The sequence below is a fragment of the Budorcas taxicolor genome, chromosome 3, assembly GCF_023091745.1.
Source record: "Budorcas taxicolor isolate Tak-1 chromosome 3, Takin1.1, whole genome shotgun sequence".
NCBI lineage: Eukaryota > Metazoa > Chordata > Mammalia > Artiodactyla > Bovidae > Budorcas > Budorcas taxicolor.
This window is the reverse complement of record NC_068912.1, coordinates 17522838-17545362: the sequence shown is the minus strand read 5'-3', so window position 1 is coordinate 17545362 and position 22525 is coordinate 17522838. Positions and strand designations below refer to the sequence as shown.

The window sequence follows — 22525 nt, the reverse complement described above, 5'->3', positions numbered from 1 at the left end:
ATGACTGTGCATTTGGAAAAGCTCATTGAATTGTACAGCACAAAGAATGATCCTAAATGCATGCAAATCTTTTTTTTTAATCATTTAGGCACAATTCCAAGATAGAACACATGTATTTTCTTTAACCTAACTGAATCACAAATGTATGAAAGAGCCTAAAGTTGGAGTATGAAACACTCCTGAAGGGAGTGTCTGCTGGATGTGAAAGCAGGCGAGTGAGGCTGGAGTGCAGTGAGAACGGGGAGAAAGAGTAGGAGATCCAGTCAGAGGCAAAACTAGGAGTGAGGTTAAGTAGGACCTTTCAGGTCATAGTAAAAGGACGTTGGCTCTTACTTTGAGTGACATGGGAGAGAAACCATCAGAGGGTCTTGAGTAGGGGAGAGACAGATCTGACCTGGTTGTATCTTAACAGGTTCTCTCTGGCTTCTGTGTTTAGAATAGACTCCAGGGCTAGGGACAGGCTTCCCCGGTGGGTCAGCAGTAAAGAACCTGCCTGCAGTGCAAGAGACACAGGTTCAATCCCTGGGTCAGGAAAATCCCCTGGAGGAAGGCACGGCAACCCACTCCAGTGTTATTGCCTGGAGAATCCCACGGACAGGAGAGCCTGGCAGGCTACAGTCTGTAAGTGTCGCAAAGAGTCAGATACGACTGAAGCATTGAGCACACATACTGGGGGGCAGCAGGATCAGGGAAACCAATTAAAAGGCTACCATAGCATTTCAAGTGATAGGTGATGTTGACCAGAACCGGAGTGTAAATCAGAGTGTCAGTCAGGGAGGTGCTGAGAAGTGGCTGAATTTAGAATTGTAATCCTAAATATATTTTGAAGGGAGAACCAATCAGATGAGGGAAATGAGAGACAGAAAGGAGTCGGTGATGGCCCCGAGAACCTTTGGCCATGGCAGCTAGAAATAGGACATTGCCTTGCTGCGCTGGGGGAGACAGCAGCGGCAACAGTTTCAGAGGAAAGAGCAGGGAGTTCAGATTTAGACATCAAAGTTGTCGATGCTACTGGAGATCCAAGCGGAGATGCACGCAGTTAGAATTTGAACCTAGTCTTCAGGAAAGGTGTTTAGTCTATAAATTATAAATTTGGGAGGTATAGGTGATGAGTTAAAAGAAGGATTCCAAAAGAGCATTAACAGGAGACAAAGGAGAAGCAGAGAGCTGGATCTTGATAGCAGAGGGGACTCATCCCCTGCTGAGGCTGATGTGAAGGAAGAAAACATGTGAAGAACAGGAGGTGGGAATGTGGCTGCAAGAACATTTTTTGCAAGGTCACAGGAAGTTGAAAGATGTCTTGCAGGGTGGGCCCCAGTTTTCTCTGCTGAGAGTAAGAGGATGGGGATGGAAGCCTGGGGAAGGAAGTGAAACATGGGCGTATTTGCAACGACAGTGGGAGCATAAGCTGACCAAGAGCAAGGAGGAGATTCGTCTCAAGGCAGTGCTGGAAACCCCTCCAGGAGCTTGGGCGGGGCTCCTCTCCAACCAAGTCTCAGGACATGCTGTCTTGCCACTCCGCATCCTGATGTGCCAAGATTGGTCGTACCACAAGAAGTACCAGGACTCCAACACCCAACACACCTCTGCAGCCAGCACTTGCATTTCCAGCCCTTTTCCCTTCCTTCCTGCACCTGTGCCAGCTGGGCAACCTGCCTCCTCACCCAGCAGGTCCAGGCATTCAGCCCTGGCCAAGATGCACCAGCTCCACACCCACCAGGGACTCCCCGTGCCCCAGCCCAACCAGGGAGTCACCTACTGGCCCAACCAGAGCAGAACTCCAGTTCCCTTCTGTTGCTCTTTCCTCAGGCACCTCCCCCTCCCCCGCCTCCTCAAGAGCCTCTGGAATTAGAGCCCTTACCGGGACCCTTAGACCCCAAAACATCTCAGATCTGGAAAATGCCCAGGTCACCTGATTCAACCCCACAGTCACAAAAAAAATACTGAGGACATTCATTCAGTCCCCAAGTATTTATTAGGCTACTATTAGGTGCCAGGGGTACACCAGGGAGGTCCCTGCCCTCATAAAGCTGACATCCAGTGAGGAAGATGGGTGTAAATCAAATAACAGTAGAATTAAAGATTCAGTTCTGAATCGTGCAGTGCTGGAAAAAGGCAAGTTTCTGAACGAGTATATCGCTCATGGGGAGCGGGGGTGGGGGAGGATTTCTCTCTGAAGGCATGATATTTAGACTGGACTGAAGGATGAACAGAACTTGATGGAGGAGTGGAATGGAGATGGCGGGGAGGACATTTTAGACAGAGTTAAGCCCTGAGGTCCATACCCCATGACCACCTCACGTCAGTTCCCTGGTGGGTCTCCTCCCTTACCTTGTTCCCACCTATCTCCTGATGAAGACCTCCCTAAGCTGAGGGTGGGGGTGGCAGGAAGGCAATGTTGGTTGCCTTTAGCTTGCTCAGTGTGAGAGATTAGATTAGTCACTAAGTCGTGTCTGACTCTTTTGCAACCCTGTGGACTGTAGCCTACCAGGCTCCTCTTTCCATGGGATTCTCCAGGCAAGAATACTGGAATGGGCTGCCATTTCCTTCTCCAGGGGATCTTCCTGACCCAGGGATCAAACCTGAGTTTCCTGCATTGCAGGCGGATTCTTTACCACTGGTAAAGAATGGGTATTTTATACTTCAGCTTATGTGTGACATTGCAACTTCTCCCTCTCTTTTTCCTTTAAATACTAATCTAGAAAATTCCATTATTACCTAAACTTGACAGAGTAGAAAACCAACATGATTAAATAAGTATTGTTGGATTCACAGGAACTAGAATCTAAGCCAAGATTTCCTGTGATTTTTAAGCAACAACCTGCCTTTAACTTTCTCAAACACTAGAAGTGTACAGATCATGAAGCTCCATCAACCCTCTACATGTCTTGCATTCATCAGAAAAGTCCTTGTACATGTCATATTTAGCTTACTATATAAATATAAATGCTATGCCCATGTGCCTGCTTCAGTAACAGGCGAGCGTGCCCATAGTTAACGAAGAATTAAGGGGCCATGGTACTTGCAGTGTGAACCCCGTCACGTGCACACGAAAGAACTAAGAGAGGGAAGCTAATTACGAATGGAGTTGAGGCATATGCTTGCCTTTAGTGAAAAACGAGAATAAAAATTCCACATTTGGGATGCATGAGAATATCAGTAGTTATTGAAATGATGCCTGTGGGTGCTCAAAAATGAAAATAGACTAATGATAGCAATGAACAATAGTGTCTGCACACCACACATACACACACACCCCACATACACACACATTCACACATTTCAGCCGTAATTCCTCTCTCCCTCCAGCAGAGATTGAATTAGAGTATCTGTCAGCGTGTTTGTGGTCGTCGTAATGAACAGCAGAGACCTGTAGCCAGAGGAGGTAGCTTCCCGGAACAGTGGTGGTGCACGCAAGCGGGCGCTCAGTTCCGTTCTGGAGCGTATCTTCTCAGTCACTCATCTGCGAAATGGGGGTCACAGTGCCCCCCTCACAGGTTCGAATGGGGCACTGTATGTAGGAGGGCCTGGGGCTCATTGCCCAGTATATGTGGATGTTTGGGGAATGATACTGAAGGATTTGAGTAAAAATGCTGATGACGAAGAAATAAGTGATGACCCACAGAGGATGATAACATTAAAATTCAAAAAGATTTCAACAGAATTTTACTATGAAGAGACACTATTAAGAGGACACTAAATCAAAACATGCTAGAGTTCTGCATTTAGGTTGAAAAAAATGGGCCTGCTGAGGGCATAATGGGGTGAGAGATGGGTTACCAGCAGTTATGATGGAACAACCCCACTGGGCCAGTGGGGCTGTCAATGTGACTGAAAGGTAATACAGTCTTGGACTACAATGCTATTGTTATTGATGTTGCTACAACATGAATTCAGAACTATATCTTTATATAGTTTTGCATGTATCACCTTATTAATTGAAGAATATTGTTAGATCAAGGGAAGTAACTTCTCCAGTGAACCCTGAGTCAAGGGATCCTTGCGTGTTCTGTCCACTTCTAGCCACTAGCTGTAAAAATAGTGTGAGCAACCAGAGGATAGCCTGATTTGTGCAGACAAAGGAACAGAAACTCAGCTCAGCAGCACCATGCATTCGCCGTGTAATCTTAAGAAAGTGACAATCTCTCCAAGCTGAGCCTCAGCTCCTTCAGCTGTCAAATAGGAATGACGGCTCCTATCCTACTAACCTGTCTTGGGGATTAAATGAAATCAAGTGTATCAGGTACCTAGCAGAGTCCGGAGAAAGGACCACTGAATGTTATCGGGAACCCAGCCCTCTCTGTCAGCCATGTATGGGTATCTGTTTCCAGGGTCTACTCTAATCTGGTCTGATCCCAGGCAAGCCGCCTCCTGGTCCCTCCATCTTCACATTCTGCATCCCCACCCCGATGTGATGAACCAGTGAGAGCTCAGTGGGGCCTGAACAGACAAGCCAGCTACACTGGCCACCTGCTGTAAGACAAGTCAACAGACAACCACACCTCCTGACCCCCAGACCTTGGGATTCCACATGGATGTTTCCTGAGCACCTGCTGCAGGGAGAAAGCCAATTCTGACTCCATGTTTCTTTGACTTGTTTTTATTATTATAATCATACTCAGTGGCTTGCCTGGAGGACCCTGCCCCTCTGCTTGACTGTAAACTAAAGTGCCTTTGTTCGGCTCACGGGGAGATAGTTTTTCCCTGCCCACCTGTGAATAGAGGAGATTAACACACCCCTTCTGAAGGCTGGACTTTCCCTTGGAGATGTTTTGCAAGACGGAAGACCCTTTCACTTTACTTCCCCACTGCATCTCCCTCTCTGCTCTGCTTTTTGACTTTGGTTCTTCATCGTTTCTATCTCTCTGATCTATTAAAGAAGCTGGCATTCAGATCCCAATAAGATGGTTGTTTTGAGGTGTCAGCCTGCCATCTCCTCAGTCTGCCGGCTCCCCACTTAAAGTCACTTCCTTGCCTCAACACCTCGTCTCTCAGATTCATTGGCCTATCGCGTGGCGAGCAGAGAGGGCGTGGACACGGTAACACGCGATGCACCAGGAGCAGACAGACACGAACGCAGAGAGGATGATCTCCACTATCGCGGCCCTTGTAATCTAGTGGGGAAGAAAGACAGATAATAAGATATGCACCTACACAAAGAGAAACACATAAATAATGACAGAGCGCCAAAGAAGAACAGAACAGATTACTAATTCGGGGGCCTCAAGAGATGGACTCTTACATGTGAGCAGAGTGCTGAGGGTGCATAAGAGATGCCCCAGCTCCCCTCTGTTGACTAAAAAAATATAGTCACAACCTGAAAGCAGAGAGTTATTTTATTTTGCAGGATGTTTAGGACTCCAAGCCAGGGAGACAGCATCTCAGTAGCTCTGAGAAAACTGCTCCAAGGAGGCGGGGGGAAGTCTGGCTATATTTAAGTTTGCTACAAAGGGAGCAGGCAGTCTGAACATCCAATATAACAGTGTCACGTTAAGGCATTTAGCATTCTATATGGAAAGATGCAGTCCTCACAGAATCCATTCCTTTCCTATGCATCTCAGCTATCTGGGGCCAAATCCTGTTTCCCTGTTTACCTTGCTTCTTGCAATCACCATAGAGGAGATGGGAGTGGGCGGGGTGGCAGCACCCGCTGGATCACAGTTTGGGGAGCTCTCATTCACATTTGAAGGCCAGAAATCACTAATGGCTATGCCATTTCTTGTTTATTAATATGGCAAGAGATATTTTCATTTCACACCTCTCTGCAGGCAGCTTCATCAACCTTGAGTGCAAAAGCTCTTGGCTACCCTGAGAGAGAACCCCCAGCTTCCCACCTTGGGGACACATTTCTTAATCCAGCCCACTGCAGAAAGTCCCCAAAAAGTCCCTGCCACCCCTCTCAGGGTCTCACACCCCCGCCCACCACTCCTCCCAGCTAATCACACCTTCCTCACCCAGAGCTGGCTCCTCTAATTAAAGCCCTGTCCTAAATCAGCTGCCCCAGCAGAACCTGCTGGGTCAGAAACACACCTGTCCATTCTTTATGGCTCTAAGCTTCCAAAAAATGTGTGCCCTCCCCAGAGCCACCCCACCCCAGCCTTCCACCCCGACTTCCTCCTCCCCAGCAGGGCTGGCAGCCATGGGACAGAGCAAAGCTTGGTGGAGGGCAGGGTCTACAGTACTCCAGCACAGAGCCCATCATCTCCTCCATGCCACCGCAGCCTAGATGTTAATGAGAGCAAAAGAGAAAGGGCGAAGCCAGAGAGATACAGCAGTAGAAGGGTGTCAGAGAGCAAAGGAGAGGCATTGAGAGATGAAGAGGGAGGCAGTATGAGAAAAAGAGAGGCGGGGGGGAGGCAGGAGGGAGACAGCGGGACACTAGAGAGACACACAAGTGTGGGAAGAAAGAAGCCAGTGAGACAGAGGAAGAGGCAGGAAGCACAGGAGAGGCTGGGCGGAGACCTCGGGGAGGGAGCATTTCCTGAAGGGCCAGCTCGTGGGGAGCAGCCTCAAGGCCCCCACAGGGAGACAGTGACAGAAGCCTCCAAGGGCTGGGGGAGTACTGGGGCTGGAGAGTCTCTTCCCCCCAATCTCACACCAGTGGAGAGGCCACCAGAGTGCAGGAGCCACAGAGGGCAGGGAATTAAGATGGAATTAACCTGTGGCCTCTGATGTGTTACAAAAGTGGGTGGGTTCCTGGCAGCTGGCAGACACTGGGATTTTCCACTCTGTGACAAACATCCCAAGACCAGCCTGAGAAAGGGCTGCCGCCCTTCTGGGCTGGGAACGCTGCCTCTGCTTGCCCTGCCCTGTACAGGTGGGGCTCTTCCCCTTCCAGTCCACAGACAGGCAGGTGTCACATCCCCACCCCCGTGCACCAGCTCTGGGCCAGGGAGGTGCAGGCACAGGCCCAGAAATCCAGGTCAGAAGGGAGAAGAGAGGGGAACAGCAATGAGCCACCAAGAGGACCAGGAAAGGCCCTGGGCACCCAGTGGATGGGGCTGTCATCTCTGGTCTGGAGAAACAGGAAGCATCTGGAAAACTGGAGGAACTGGAGGAGTCACAAGGAGCTCAGGGACAGGTGGGCAAAGGCCCCAAGGTGGGCCATTGCGGGAGGAGAATCTGCAAATTGCCACCTAAGTCTCATTCTGTGCAAAAGGGTAGGTTGGAGTGACTGTGGAAAGCGCTAAATGCTGTGCATGCTAAGACACTTTACTTTATTCTGTCGGAAAGGAGGGGTCATATGTGATTTCAACCAGAGAGGTGCAAGAAAGGGGCTGTGCTCAGAATCTGAGGATTCCTAGGACTTCCCTGGTGGTACTGCTGTAGCCACACATTCCAGGAAACAAACTCGATCAGAAAGACAGTGCAGATAGTGGAGTGCCCTTTATTACACCGGTGGGCCCAAGGCAGAGTCTTCTCTTAGCCAAAGACGCTGACCAGTCTTTGTGAAAACCCTGTATACCCTAAGTGTATAAGGTTCCCCGAAACTAGTCTGAACAAAGGAAAAAGAAAGATACAATCAAAGTTAACCCTGATTCATATGCCTTAAGCCTAGGTAATTAACAGTGGACAATTATCAATAGGCTTGTGGTCATACCCCAATAAGCATAATAGAATGTATGATTCGGTTACACAGATAATTAGGGTATTCTTTTAGAAGATGGAGAGCCCTGGGGCTCTTCCTTCTGGGGGCCTGGTTTTTCAGTTGGTATGTCATTTCCATAGATACTGGGCACATAGCTCAAAGTCCACAGTCCGGCCCAAGATGGAGTCCTGCTTTCAAGATAGAGCCTGTTCTGTTTCCACCTTCAGTACAGGGATTAAGACTCCGTGATCCCAGTGCAAGGGGCCCAGATTCAATCCCTGGTCAGGCAACTAGATCCCGCATGCTGTAACTAAAGATTCTGCATGATGCCTCTAAGACCTGGCACAGCCAAACAAATAATCTCATCCGTTAAAGAAAGATCAATAAAGCTCTTCAGATTAAAAAAAAAAGAAGAATCTGAGGGTGCCTCTTTTATTTAACTCACTGAGTGAACTTAAACAAGTCATCTGCCCTCTTTGGTTTCAGTTTTCTGGAAAATAGGCTTAAATCGAATTAGTATTCCAGAATCAAATAAAACTTTTTGTGGCGTTTTTTTTTTCTTTCCAAGTTTACAGTTGTGGAAAACAGCTAACAAGATGGGCTTAGAGGCCTTCCAGTCCTGAAAGTCCAAGGTCGTGAAGCCTCTGTGTCCCTCCTGTACCCAGGGCTCCTTCACCTGTGCCCGACCGGTGGGGCTCCTCCCTGCTCTCACCAGCCTTTGCCAACTCCCCAGGAGGCTGAGACTGATGCCCACAAGCGTGTATCCTTCCTGCCAGTCAAACAGCAGTAACAGACTACAACCACCAGCACAGCAGCGACAAGAACCGTGATCCCACCACTCAGCTTTGGCAGGACCACATTATATGCAACCACAAGTCATAGGACTCTAAATCCACTTAATCCTCGCAGCTAACCTCCGAGAAGGGATGTTAGTATGAACTCCACTTTTTTTTTGGGGGGGGGGGGGGGCCACTCCTCAAGGCTTGCAGGATTCCCTCATCAGGGATCAAACCTGGGCCCCAGCAGTGAGAGCTAACCATCAGACCTCCGGGGAATTCTCTTTAAATAATTCCCTTTAAATAATTAAAGGGGAGCTGGAAAGAATTTCTGCACACCAAGGACTCCTAAGAGGCAACTGAATGGAATTGGCTGCCTCAGGATTGACCTTGAAAAAGCATTTTCCTACTGAGTGCTCTGGTTTCACCTAGATTATGTGTATTTAAGACTAATAAAAGTAAATAATCTTGAAGAGAGAATAATTCAGACCCTGCAATAATGCTGATTTGAGGAGGCCTTGATGAGCACTGATGGAGATGGGGGCGTCTGCAACCCACCACCACCACCCCCCAGGAAAGCCTGCCTGGGGCAGGGGCCGGGTAGGCTAGTGAGACCCTGAGGCCAGGCATGTGCTTTGATTTAAAGGCCAGAGACCCTCCTCTTCGGAGGGTGGTAAGAAAGGCAGAGAAAGCTGGAGGGCAGCTCTTTTCTTGGGATCATTTCTCATCATACATCCACCTTTTTGACCACTCCCTGTAGGAAGGGCTCTGAAACTCACCCTGGATGTTGTAAGAGAAGGGGAGACACACTGTGGCAAGTTGGGGAGGTTTCACCCCTAAGAAGGGATTGAGTTGACCAGAGCTTCTGGTCCAGTGACTCCTATCCCAAGGGGGTCTCCTCCTGGAGCAGCCTCCCCTCTTCCCCTGGCTCTGTAAGTCAGAAAGGGGCATTGAGACCCCCAGGCCTACGACTCTCTATATAAACAATTCCTTCCCCTGCTTCGGTGCTCAGGTGGCCTGAGGATAAAGTGAATCCAGTGAGATTGGGGGACAGTCTTTGAAAAGCACAAACAGCTGTGAAAATGCGAGGTTCGCAAAGACTCATGTGAATACCAAAGGAGGGGCTGGGGAGTCCGTGTTTCTCCCCTTCTTCCTCCTTCCCTTGTTTCCAGATCAGGAAAAACTAACCACTAGCAGCGAGTTTCCAGTTCCTGTGCTTCTAGTAAAGAGCAGTCAGTGTTTCCCCCACCTGAAAGGATGAGGCTTCACTTTGGGCAGGAGGAGCCCAGGGAGGGAGGCTGTAGAGCCCCCAAGCTCTGAGTCCCCGCTCAGCTTGATGCCTAGCAGACCCAACCAGGGAAGGACAGAGAGCAGTGTTGTGTGGACACAGCCTCTGCCCTCAGGGAGCTCTGGGAGGACGGGGACACGGGAGTCTGGAGACACAATAACCACTGCAGTTGAGCAACCAGAGCAGCTCTGAGTCTCAGACTGGGAGGCAACAGAAACAGAGAGAATGCTGGTGGGATGAGGTATCATCCAGCAAGTCTTCCCCAAAAGGGGGGTGATTAGCAAATTGGAAAGGCGAGCAAGGACTTGGTCCACTCATTCATTTATTCATCCATTTCTCCAATAAATACTTGTAGCACCTTCCCTGATAGCTCAGTTGGTAAAGAATCCACCTGCAATGCAGGAGACCCCGGTTCAATCCCTGGGTTGGGAAGATCTGCTGGAGAAGGGATAGGCTACCCACTCCAATATTCTTGGGCTTCCCTTGTGCCTCAGCCAGTAAAGAATCCACCTGCAAAGAAGCAGACCTGGGTTTCAATCCCTGGGTTGGGAAGATCCCCTGGAGAAGGGAAAGGCTACTCACTCCAATATTCTGGCCTGGAGAATTCCATGAACTGTATAGTTCATGGGGTCAAAAAGAGCAGGACCCAACTGAGTGATTTCACTTTCTCTTTTCTGTATTCCAGACACTGCTGAAGAACTGAGGACACAGACACAAACGAAACTGGACAAACTCACAACCCAGCGGAGAGAATTTCTATAAACAATCACTGCCCTGAAATAAGGGCTGCATACAAATACAGACAAGGTGGTGTGTGAACAGAGAGGAGGGGCTGGGATGTTGACCTGGGTCACGTGTGAGGCTGGGAGCTGCCAGGCAGATGGTGAGCGAGGAAAGGAACAGGCCAGGCTGACTCCATCTTGAAAAAGAAGGAAACTCCATCTTGCATTCTCAGTGAGCTTTGGACTGTGTGCCTGATAGCCATGGGGATAACATACCTACGGCCGAACTGGCCTCCCGGACTGATAAACACCAGATTCCATACCAAGATTTCCTGTCACCAAAAAGAATGTAATAATCCCCTATGTAGTCAATCACCTTAATCTTTATGGCACCCATTGGTGAAGGCTACCATACATAACCAGCTGACCCTTCTGATTGTGAATCATGGCTGTAACCTGACTGTATCTGCCTTTAACACTTTTCAGGCTAGGTTTAAGGAATTTGGGGGTGTGGGCTTGAGTAGTACACTTAAGGTATATAAGGTTTTCACAAAAGTCGGTCAGAGTCCTTGGCTAAGAGGAGACTCTGCCTTGAGCCCGCTGGTGTAATAAACTGCACTCCACTATCCGCATTGTCATTCTGAGTGAGTTTGTTTCCCGGAACGCGTGGCTACAACAACAGCAGGGGAAGGCACACCAGGAGAGGGGTGTGTACAAAGGGACAAGAAGCCTCAGCTGGGTGAGGAGGTGGGTGCTGGGGAGAGGAAGGTGAGGAGGGAAGGAGGCCGGGTGCAGACTCAGAGGGCCGGAATGCCCCACTGTGGAGTCTGATCACATGGAGCTGATCATACTAGTTAGGAAATGATCATACAAACCTGAAGCAGAAGAAACAGGATGGGGCTGGCAGGGAGGGGTCGCAGGTATTGAGCCAGGATGGAAGGTGAAGAAGGGGAGGCTCAGAAGCTAGAGTTGGGGAGGGGTGGCATTGGAGGAACTGGGGTGCCCTCATTGTCTGAAATGAGGCCAAGTCTTAATGATGTTGTACAAAGCCCGTCCAGGAGACAGAATATCAGTCACATCGCTGTGCCCCACCAACAGGTAGTTGGGGACCAGATGCCCCTTGACCACGGAACAGTGGATCAGGTTCTGAGCCGCCTCCAGCGCTGCAGCATTTGGTGGTTTTTCTGCAAAATACATTTAGCCAAGCAGTCACTAGGGTTTCAAGGTTACTTACTTTGGGCAAGAACAAGCACATAGCCCAGTCTCCCTCTACCCCCATCACCACCATAGCCAACAAATTCCTGTAAGTTTCTGCAGCCAGGCACATTGAGAAAACAAGGTCATTGTGTTCCCCGATTCTGTCTTCTAGAAAGTTCAAAACCTCTCTGAAAAATAACTGCAGCTCAACACACCACTTCTCAACAGTCACCACGGGGCAGACATCGCAGGACCAGACCATTCATTGCTTGTCCATAAGAGATAGCGGTGCTCCCCAGTGCCGTTGCCATGGTTACCAAGGAAGAAGCTACATTTGCCAACAGTGCTATGAAAACACCAAAGTTTGCAAAAGACTTTTTTCTCTCTTGCTCCATGCTTGCATTGGGCATGGCTCTAAAGACACATAGAATCGGGTATTGGTACAGGTGAATTTGGAGGAAATGTTCTGCCTGAGAGGGACTCCTGGGGACCTGCCTCTTGCATTGAGAGTCTCACTGACACTGTCGGGCACCACAGTGCGTCTTATCCCCATTGCTTCCCAGATATTTCACATAATACTTCATCATCCAGAGTCCCTCTGCCCCATGTTTACCCCTTACCTACCTACAAAGTTGCCTATGAAGGCAATTCCTAGGCCAATATCATTGTATCCATATGTGTGAGAGCCTTGGGTATGCCAGCCAACTCCTTCATACACACCACCATCCTGGCCCACCAGGAAGCTAAGGTCAGGCAAAGGGAAAAGGAGAAAATTACTCTGGGGAAAACTGGCTTCATTCACTCCTTGAATCATTAATTCATCCTTTCATCCACTTACTATTATTAGTATTACTCTTAACCGTATGTGCCAGTGTGAACAGAGACAAAAAGGCAAAAGAAAAAAACAAAGCCCCTGAACCTAAGAAATGAAGACAGACAGTGACAAGCAATGATGATGGCAGCATCAGTCCACGGCCACATGGTTACACTAGTAATGAAAACTGATTTTTATTCTGATTCTGTTGGCCACTAATTTCTTGACGTGTTTCTCTTCCCTGGTTCTCCTCCCCTGGGACTCTGGTCTCACCCCTTCTCTCTTCTCACTCAACATATTCTCCCTGGACAACCATCCAGTCTAATAACTCCAACTGTTGCTGTTTTTTAGTCTCTTAAGTCATGTCCAACACTTTTGCCCACTTTTGACTCATATCTGCTCGTGGCCTGTAGCCCCCCAGGCTCCTCTGTCCATGGGATTCCCCAGCCAGGAATACTGGAGTAGGTTTCTGTTTCCTTCTCCAGGGCATCTTCCCAACTCAGGGACTGAACCCGTGTCTCTAAGTCTCCTGCTTGGCTGGCAGATTCTTTACCACTGAGCCAGCTGGGAAGCCATAGCTCAATTACAAGCTCTAAAAGACAACATGTCCGAACAAACCCATCTTCTTCCACAACTACCTTAGCTAGAAAATTGGACATCAGACTGAATGCCTCACTCTCCCTCTCCCAGCCCCATCCAATCAACATTCACGGCTTATCAACCATTTCTCCTGTTTTAAATTTCTCCACTTACCTCTATGCAGACAGCTGCTATGCTGTTCCAGGTCACCATCACCTGCTGTCTGAATTACTGCAAAAGCTGTCTGCCCAGAGTTTTACTCCTTCCAATCCATGCTTAAAACAGCCCCCAGGGGGTTTGCTAAATACAGATCCCATTATAGGGCATGGATTTCCAGTTGCCTTTCAGATAGAGTCAGCCTGTCAGGACCAATGCCCAGGCCCCTGTGCTATGGCTCCCGTCAGCCTCTCCAGCCTTCTCGCTCACCAGTCCCCTCTTTGTAGTCTGTTTTAGGTAGGAGTTAAGCTTCTTTGTGGGCATCCCAGGTGGTGCTAATGGTAAAGAACACGCCTGTCAAAGCAAGAGATGTAAGAGGCATGGGTTTGATCCCTGGATCAGGAAGATCCCCTGGAGGAGGCCATGGCAACCTACTCCAGGATTCTTGCCTGGAGAATCCCACGGACAGAGGAGCCTGGTGGGCTATAGTCCATAGAGTCGCAAAGAATCGGGCGTGACTGGAGCAAGTCAGCACGCAAGCTTCTTCCATCTGTGCTCTGTCTGGACTCCAGGCCCTTGTATATGCTGCTCCCTCTTGCCTGGAACACTCCGTATCCTTCTTTGCCTGACTGACCCCCACTCCGTAGCCATGGCCCAGTGTGGATGCCTCTCCCTGCCGAAGCCCTACTGTGATACCATTCAGTCCTCCAAAGTCTTGTTAGAGGTCCACCCTGGGCACATCCTGTTACTCATCCACCCCGGTGCCAACACTCACAATCGTCATAACCTGTTTACTGTCCTCTCTCCTCCACAAAGGAAGGAGCCAATTCATCTCGCTGAGCACCAAGCACACAGTGTGCATGCATGCTCAGTTGCTTCAGTTGTATCTGACTCTTTGCAAACCCATGGACTGTAGCCCGCCAGTCTCCTCTATGCTGGGGTTTTTCAGGCCGGAATACTGGAGTGGGCTGCCATTTCCTTCTCCAGAAACTGTACTTGCATCTCCTGCATTGCAGGAGGATTCTTTATTGCTCAGCCACCAGGGATACCCCAATAAATATTGGTGAAAAAGTAAGAAATGATGAACGGGAGGGCCCTTTGTCCATACTGAGCACAGTTGGTGCCAGAGCAACAGATGCTGTATCCTGAGGCTGCAGGGGGAGTGAGCACCGTAACAGGCTTCCAAAGTCAAGGGACAGGAACCAAGCCAGTCCCCAAAGGATGAATGTGAAAGGAAACTAACATTCTCTCAGCTCCTGGCATTTTCCATTTGGAATTTCCACATTTAATTCTTTATTAACTAAGCTTAATAACCATAACAAGAAACTTTTCTTGTGGAGAATGCTGTAAAATGCAGCCATAGTTTTCTCTTATTTACAAAGGCTGTTTTTAAAATGGGAGTTCAGAGGAGAGAGGCAGCCGGCCCAGAATGAGACGTGCTTCGTCACTCAGTCGTGTCCAACTCTTTGCGACCCCAGGGACCAGAGCCCGCCAGGCTCTTCTGTCCATGGGGATTCTCAGGCAAGAATATTGGAGTGGGTTGCCATGCTCTCCTTCAGGGGATCTTCCCAACCCAGGGATCGAAGCCAGGTCTCCTTCATTGCAGGTGGGTTCTTTACCGTCTGAGCCACCAGGACATATATAAAAGTAAACCCACCTGCGACTTCATAAAATTTGTTGTGATTAAGTCACAGCTTCCCTGTAGCTCAGTGGTAAAGAATCCACCTGCCAATGCAGGAGACACAGGTTTAACCTTGATTCAGGAAGATCTCGGACGTTGTGGAGAAACTAAGCCCATGAGCCATAACCATTGAGCCTGTGCTCCACAACAAGAGAAGCCACCACAAAAAGAAGCCCACGTCGCAACTAGAGAAGAGGCACCCCCTGCTCCCCACAGCTAGAGAAAACCAGCATAGCAAAGAAGACTCAGAAAGTGACGTCGCTCAGTTGTGTCTGACTCTTTGCGACCCCATGGACTGCAGCCCACCAGGCTCCTCAGTTCATGGGATTTTCCAGGCAAGAGTACTGGAGTGGGTTGCCATTTCCTTCTCCAGGGGATCTTCCCAACCCAGGGCTCTAAGCCGGGTTTCCCACACTGCGGGCAGACGCTTTACCCTCTGAGCCACCAGGGAAGCCCATGAAGACCCAGACCAGCCAGCAAATAAATAAATAAATAAATTTTTAATTTATTCTTTTATAGGTTATCACTGAATCACTTTGCTGTATACCTGAAACTAACACAACACTGTAAATCAACTAGATGCCAATAAAATTAAAATTAGTATTAATAATTAAGTTTTCATACTCTAACCCTAAATTTCTTCTATGAACATTCCAAGGGAATGCCTAAGAAATTTCCCACTGTTCTACTAGCTTACTATGTTTCTTAATTGTAGACTTGGCATTAAAGGAACTGAAAGAGAACTTTTTTTTTATTATTTCACTTGGTATTATCAATCAAATAAGGTATTGTTGCCCTACTGCAGAGAGGAGGCAAAAGAAGTCCAGAGAAGTTAAAGTTTCTTGTGTCTATAAATGGAGTAAGCAATACCAGAGGTATTGCAAGATTCTAACATCAGAGAGAGCAAGTTTGGGGTTGGGCTCAAGGGCAGTAGTGGGTGAACAGGGTCTGGGTTTCTGGCTGGTTGGAAGGGATTAAATTTAAAAGGCATGGTCCGTTGACAGCCTCCCATAAGGGTCTTGCACTCTTGGTTTATCACTGTTGTTTTAACATCTTCCTTTCAGAGTCTTCCTAACCACTCATGGAGAACATGCCCAGGGGAGATAACTAAACCTTGGCTAGGCTCTGAAGAATGCTCAGTCCAGAATCCTGCACAAATAAAAAGGTGATGTCTTGTGTAAAGCGCCTGGCACCAAAGAAGAGCTTGGTAAACACTGGCTCCCTCCCCAAGCCTTCCTTCCTATAGCCCTGAAGAAAAGGAGGGTCAAGTCTGCACCAGTCCCACTTACTGATATCCGATGTCACAGAAGTTCTGTGTGTCCATGTGGTAAGACTGTATATCTCGGACGCGGATCCGGCAGTCCATGGATACGTTGCAGGTTGCCCCAGCAGTGTGGATGATGACAACATATTTGGCTGGCAGGGCCATTGAAGGGCAGTGTGTCTGTCTGGCTCCCCAAGCTGACCTTGTGATGATGTTGGGGCAAGCTGTGGTGAGGGGAAAAAACAATGAGATGCAAATTCACCTGTGCCCACATGTAGACAATCTCACAACTGCAGGCTGGTAACTCCTCAGAATCCCCAACCTCTAACACCACTAACACATCCTAACATGTGAGATTTTGTGGGATTCTGGGAAAGTCTAGATAGGGATTGTCTGGGTCAGGCAGATGGGGCCAAGGGGCAGAGGTAAAAGCCAAGTTCGGATAACAACTGTGGAAATCAGCATGTGAGCAGAAGGGAAAATACTACTGATACCTACATGCTTGAATATGCACTGCAAATAAATGCAGATGTATGTACTTATATGACAAGACCAATGTGCAGAAATCAGCTGACTTTCTGAACTGATCACATGCATATGGTAATTTGAAATCTCTAAAGAATTCTACACACGTAAAACTTCTTAATGAAGACAACACTAGTCTGAAAGCAAGAAAATTTTAAAGACTTGCAACTTGAAAACCTTAATGAAAAACATTGATAAGTCCTAGGCAAGATCCAGAGAAGGCAATGGCACCCCACTCCAGTACTCTTGCCTGGAAAATCCCATGGATGGAGAAGCCTGGTAGGCTGCAGTCCATGGGGTCGCTAAGAGTCGGACACGACTGAAGCGACTTAGCAGCAGCAGCAGCAGCAGGCAAGATCCACTCTAGCAGAGCGTGCTAAACTATTGAAAGCGCTTGTCACTGTGCTGGTTTTAGGTGGCTGCTTGTCTTTCCAAAATGGTGCATGATTTTTATTTTCCAGCTTCCTGGACTATTCACGCTCACGGCAGTGTAATCTGTGAACCCAAGCTTTTCTCAGCGTGCTGTGGTCATGGTGAAGGTTGGCTTGTTTTGCTTTTAGAAGGAGGTGTGTGTGAGCGAGGGAGACTATGAGACAGAGATTGTGTGTGTATGTGTATTCATGTAATATATACAAATATAAATATATATTTATTTTACCCCACCCCATTTCCATGCTTTATTCTTCTCCATAACCCTGATGTTACATCTAACATCATACACCTTTCACTTATTGATTCTTCATTTTCTATCTTTCTCTACTTAAATGTGCAGTTTCATCTGTTTTGTTCACAGCTGCACCCTCAGTACCTAGAAGAGTGCCTGGTATTCAGTAAACATTCGTTGACGGAAAACATGTGTACATATATATTTATGTCAAGAATGGTTCCATGGCTATATGGTTCCAGCGGAAAGCAGAGGCCGGGAAGGTGCCCTCTTAGAATTTTCCAGATCTCAGCAAGAGATGTCCTTGGTCTGAGACCAATGAATACCAATAAGAAAAGGCATTCGCTACTGTTGCTGGGTGGTAACTGGGTGGAAGATGAGGCAGGACAGAGAGGCTTTACCTTTCCTGGGCGTCAGTGGCTGATGAGGAACCAGGCAGCTCTCTGCTTTCAAGAGAAGCGGCTGAATATACCTGGGTGATAGGTGACCCTTCTTTATGGCATAGAAGATCAGGTCCTCTGCAGCTGATAAGGCAGTGGTGCTGGGACTGCTGCCTGAGAGAGGATGACATGGAGCACAGAACTGTTAGCAAAAAGTTCCAACCTGGTGTAGATGTAGAGGGAGGATAAGTTGACCCCTTGAGCCTAAATGACTGATGGATGAGAAGAGAAAAAACCAGGACAGAGAGGCTAAGAGACAAAGAAATACTTACACACAGCTCTTAGAAACCAAGTTGGTGACTTCTTCCAAGTGCCTTACTTATCCACTCCATCACTATGTGGAGTCACTGGGAGACAGTGAAAGCTACATGTAGGAGGCCCACCTGACCAAGTCAGGAATGCCCTATCTTGGTGGAGAAGGTGACTGTATTTATTTAATAGCTTCCACTATCAGACATGAGGCCAAGTGCTCTTCACATCCATTAACGCATGTAATCCTCACAGAAAACCTCTGAGATAAATGCTATTACTAGCCCCACTTGGAAGATGAGGATCCTGGCAGGTGCCAGTGATTTCTTGTTGGCTCCTTTTTTAAAAAAATTGATTTGTTTTAATTGGAAGCTAATTACAATATTGTAGTGGCTTTTGTCATACATTGACATGAATCAGCCATGGCCTACTCTGTGCTCTCCTGTGCTTTGCAGAGGACTAGAAACCTGCAAACTACATTTCCCAGACTTCCTTGCTTGCTGGCCACTGGTTGGGCTCTACCAAAGGGAGACACTGGAGGAAGAGAGAAGCCACGTTTTTCTGCCTCTGCCAGTTCCTAATTATCAACTTCAGGGCTTCCCTGATAGCTCAGTTGGTAAAGAATCCGCCTGCAATGCAGGAGACCCTGGCTCAGTTCCTGGGTCGAGAAGATCCCCTGGAGAAAGGAAAGACTACCCACTCCAGTATTCTGGCCTGGAGACAAAGAGTCAGAGACAACTGAGCGACTCTCACTTTTTTCAGACTCTCAAAGTGATGGCAGTAACTATGACAAGCAGTATCAGTGGTGGCTTCAGCAGTCTCACGGGAGTACAGACCAGAGAGGAGAGAGAGAACTCCCAAAATGCCCCATCATAGAATCCAAGGGAGAAAAGAACTTCAAGAGAGGGGCCATCATCAGAGAACAGCATGATGTAGGCTGAAAAGACAAGAGTGGGAGATGGAAGACAGTGTAGACAGCTCCTTGGTAGAGGGCCAGAGGGGTGACCATTACCTAGATTATTCCCAAAGAAGGCGAGGCCCAGGGAGACGTTGTTGTAGCCCTGGGTGTGCATGCCTTGGATGGTCCAGCCCACGCCTTCATACACCCTGCCATCGTTCCCAACCAGGAAGCTGCCAGGCAAGGAAACATGATTAAATGGCAAATTTCTGTAACAGAAAACTTCTCACCCATGCTCGGAATGCAAAAAGTTTTAGAGGCTCAGATGTTACAATGACATAACAGTGAAAGGGAGTGGGATAATGCATTTTAGACTTTCAAGAGATACAGGAATGTGTCTTTAATTTTCTTATGACTTAGTTTATCTGTGCTTCCCAGAATCTCACTTTAAAAGTAATTCATTTGGTTCTCTAACTTCTCCAGACCACAGCATCCTCACCTATGACACAGGGGTGGTAATATTTCTCCTGCCCATTCCTCACTGTGGCAGGGAGCGCCTACTTGAGTAATACTTGTAAAGGCCTTCATAAATTGCAACATTCTTCGAGCTTCAACAGGGAGACTGTACTTATCACACAACCTCCCTCGCTTCTTTCCTGGAACTCCTAGCGGCCAAGACCACATCTGAATATGTGGCTCACGGTGGTCCTCCTCATGACCCCTGGGAGACTCTGGATTCTGTTCATATTAGTGTTTTTTATTCATTAGAAAAGCAACATGAATGGGAAATTAAGAAATTCAGAGAAGGGGGAACAGAAGACACCCTCAGAAGGAGAATTCAAACGTGGGCTCCAGGGACCCCGCCAGCCTCTTACTTGTAGGCCACATCACACCAGCCCTTGGTGTAGACGGAACGGGACTGCAGGCCCCTCAGCTTCTGACTGCACGCGTTCTGCTCCTCGCATTCCATCCCTGTGATCTGGTCCATGATGACATAGGCCACGGGCCGCGTCAGCTGGGCCCTGCAGGTCAGGGATCTGGCTCCCCACTCCTTGCGGGAGACGATGGTGGGTGCACCTGGCGGGAAGGGGAGAGGGGAAATAGGCTGGCATGCTGAGGCCCTGCCATGCCCTCTGGAGGCTGTCCAGGCCACCCTGAATCCTCTGTGATGGAAGAGGCCCCAGAAGGAGGCCTGCACCACCACAGCCTCCCCTTCCCTTCTCCATCTCTTGTTTGAAAGTGAAAGTAAAAGTGTTAGTTACTCAGTCCTGTCCAACTCTTTGCAACACCATGGACTGTAGACCACCAGGCTCCCGAGGAAAGTTCTGCCACTCTCTTCAAACCAGCAGCTCCCCAGCCAGAGCCCACAGGAAGCCCCATGAACACTGGGGTGGGGGATTCCCTCTTTCAGGTGAATATGCACTGTGGGCAAGGCTATGAGAGCCCCACCCAGGACCCCAGGACCCCTGATGTCTCCCTCATTATCCTCACTTGGGAGCCCCCTGGAACTGCCTGAGTGAAGTGGCATCTCTACCCTGAGAGCTAGAGACTGGGATCCTTGTCTTTTTTCCCTGGGTTTCCTCTCCTTTCTGGAACCCACCATTGCCTAAGGACTCAGGACAATCCATGGGAGGAGTTGTGGTTCTACCCTACCCCATCCACTCCACCCAGCCATAGTGATGTTCTAAGAAACACTTCTGTCTCCCTAAAAAGCCCCAGGCAGCCCCCACAAACGCTTCACCATTGAGACCTGTGTGAATAAGCTGTGAGATGCCAACAAACAGGTCCAGAAGCTCCTGTGACAGCCCCCTGGCTTGGGTCTCATTCAAGGACAACTCTAGGGAATCCCCTGCAAAGGAATACTACGCTTAGTGCTGGTCCTTGGAAAATACCTTGACCAGCTCAGAGGCACGGGCTCCATGTTCCTCCTGCAACCCCATAGCCCACAGCCTCTCGGTCTCCCCAGATAACTTCCCACCTGACCCACCTGACTTCCTCTAGGAAACAAGAAAGAGGAAAACCACAGAGGCATCTGGCCGCACCCTGCCTCTGCCTCTCACATCTGCCCCAGTGAGGCCTTTCCCCCGTCCCACCCTCCCCAGCCTCCCTTCATTTCAGGTTCAATACAGTCTCTCTTGTCTTCTCAGCTGGGCAGCTCATTCCCAGTTCAGCTGTATACGTATTAATAGACCAGAGGGTCACACACCAAGATGGTCATCACGTGAACATGTATTCATATGTTAAGCACCTAGTGATCCAGGCAAGGTTCTTGAAATACAGAAATTTACAGATCGTTGTGACTGCCCTACCAACTTAATTTTTTTTAAAGATAGGATTAATGGAGGATTAATCACCACAAATAGGCTTCCCAGATGGCTCAGTGAGTAAAGAATTCTCCTGCAATGCAGGAGCCTCAGGTTCAATCCCTGGGTCCAGAAGATCACTGGAAGAGGGCATGGCAACCCCCTCCAGTATTCTTGCCTGGAGAATCCCAAGGACAGAGGAGCCTGGCAGGCTATAGTCCATGGGGCAGCAAAGAGTCAGATCACAGCTGAAGTGACTGAGCACGCGCACACACACACACACACAAAAGCATCACAAATATGCCTCATTCCCCTCTGTCTGTTCAGTACCAGAGGTCATGGGGGCAATGTCACTGGAACAACAATGTCACCCACAGACCAGCTCTGTAGTTAACAAAGCATTTTCAAGGGCACTATCATGTTTGTGGCTTAAAAAATCTTTGTGAAATAAACAAAGCAAATTAACTACTCCCTCTATACAAATGAGAAACTGGGGCTCGGAGAGGTTGTCTAAAATGCTATGGGTTTTAAGCTGTGGACTTGGATTCCAAGCCAGGCTGTCTGGCCCCAGACCCATGCTCATGACCACTAGACTCTGCATCCACCCCCAAATTGTCAGATGACCGAGAGCAAGTCACTGCCACAGTGGGGCCTGTTTCCCTGTCTACAAGACTAAGCTGTTAAGGGTCTCCACCGTGGTTCTGAGATTCTGTCCTTCTGTGAAATCATCAGGAGCGAATGCCTGACCGTGACCCTGACACCAGGCTGTACCGGGCAGGCTGGAGAGGCTGCTGAGGACCGGAGCCCGTCTCAGCGGGGGAGGGGGCACCTGAGCTGGACTCCGATAGGGAACATAGCTGATGGCGAGGAATGAGGACCCTGGAGAGGATAATTTACCAACACAACCAGGCTGGAGCTGATGCCAAAAGCACTTGTGACCTAGTAAAAGAAAACTCACCCCAGGCCACGAGATCCAAAGCAGACAAGACAAGAAAGCATAGCAGCATCCTCATGTGGTCCTAGGTCGCCAACAGGCAGAGTATGGATCACAGCCCTGGGAGAGACACCGATAGTCAGACCAATCATCCTCACCCTTCAAGCAGAGCACCTACCGATTGCACGGCCCTCATCTGCCTCCTTGCCAAACTGAGAACCTCCTAAGGACCAGCACCTGGTGAGTCTTCTCAAGGTCCTCAGGACAAGGTTGACCCTTAGCAGATGCTCAATAAAGGTGAGCTAACACCTCTGTCTGGAGAAGGCAATGGCACCCCACTCCAGTACTCTTGCCTGGAAATCCCATGGATGGAGGAGCCTGGTAGGCTGCAGTCCATGGGGTTGTGAAGAGTCAGACACAATTGAGCAACTTCACCTTCACTTTTCA

General features: G+C 48.7%; 1 protein-coding gene across 1 annotated transcript; it reads right to left on the bottom strand.

Moving 5' to 3' along the window:
* Positions 1-11379: 11379 nt before the first annotated feature.
* On the bottom strand, positions 11380-22157 carry PGLYRP3 (peptidoglycan recognition protein 3). The gene is made up of 8 exons (XM_052637940.1): positions 22103-22157; positions 20583-20690; positions 19717-19918; positions 18956-19074; positions 17656-17808; positions 16091-16289; positions 12196-12314; positions 11380-11558 (listed from the first exon to the last, which is right to left on the bottom strand). Exons 1-8 carry the CDS (start codon positions 22155-22157, stop codon positions 11380-11382), a joined length of 1134 nt encoding a protein of 377 aa, XP_052493900.1.
* Between the last annotated feature and the right edge of the window lie 368 nt (positions 22158-22525).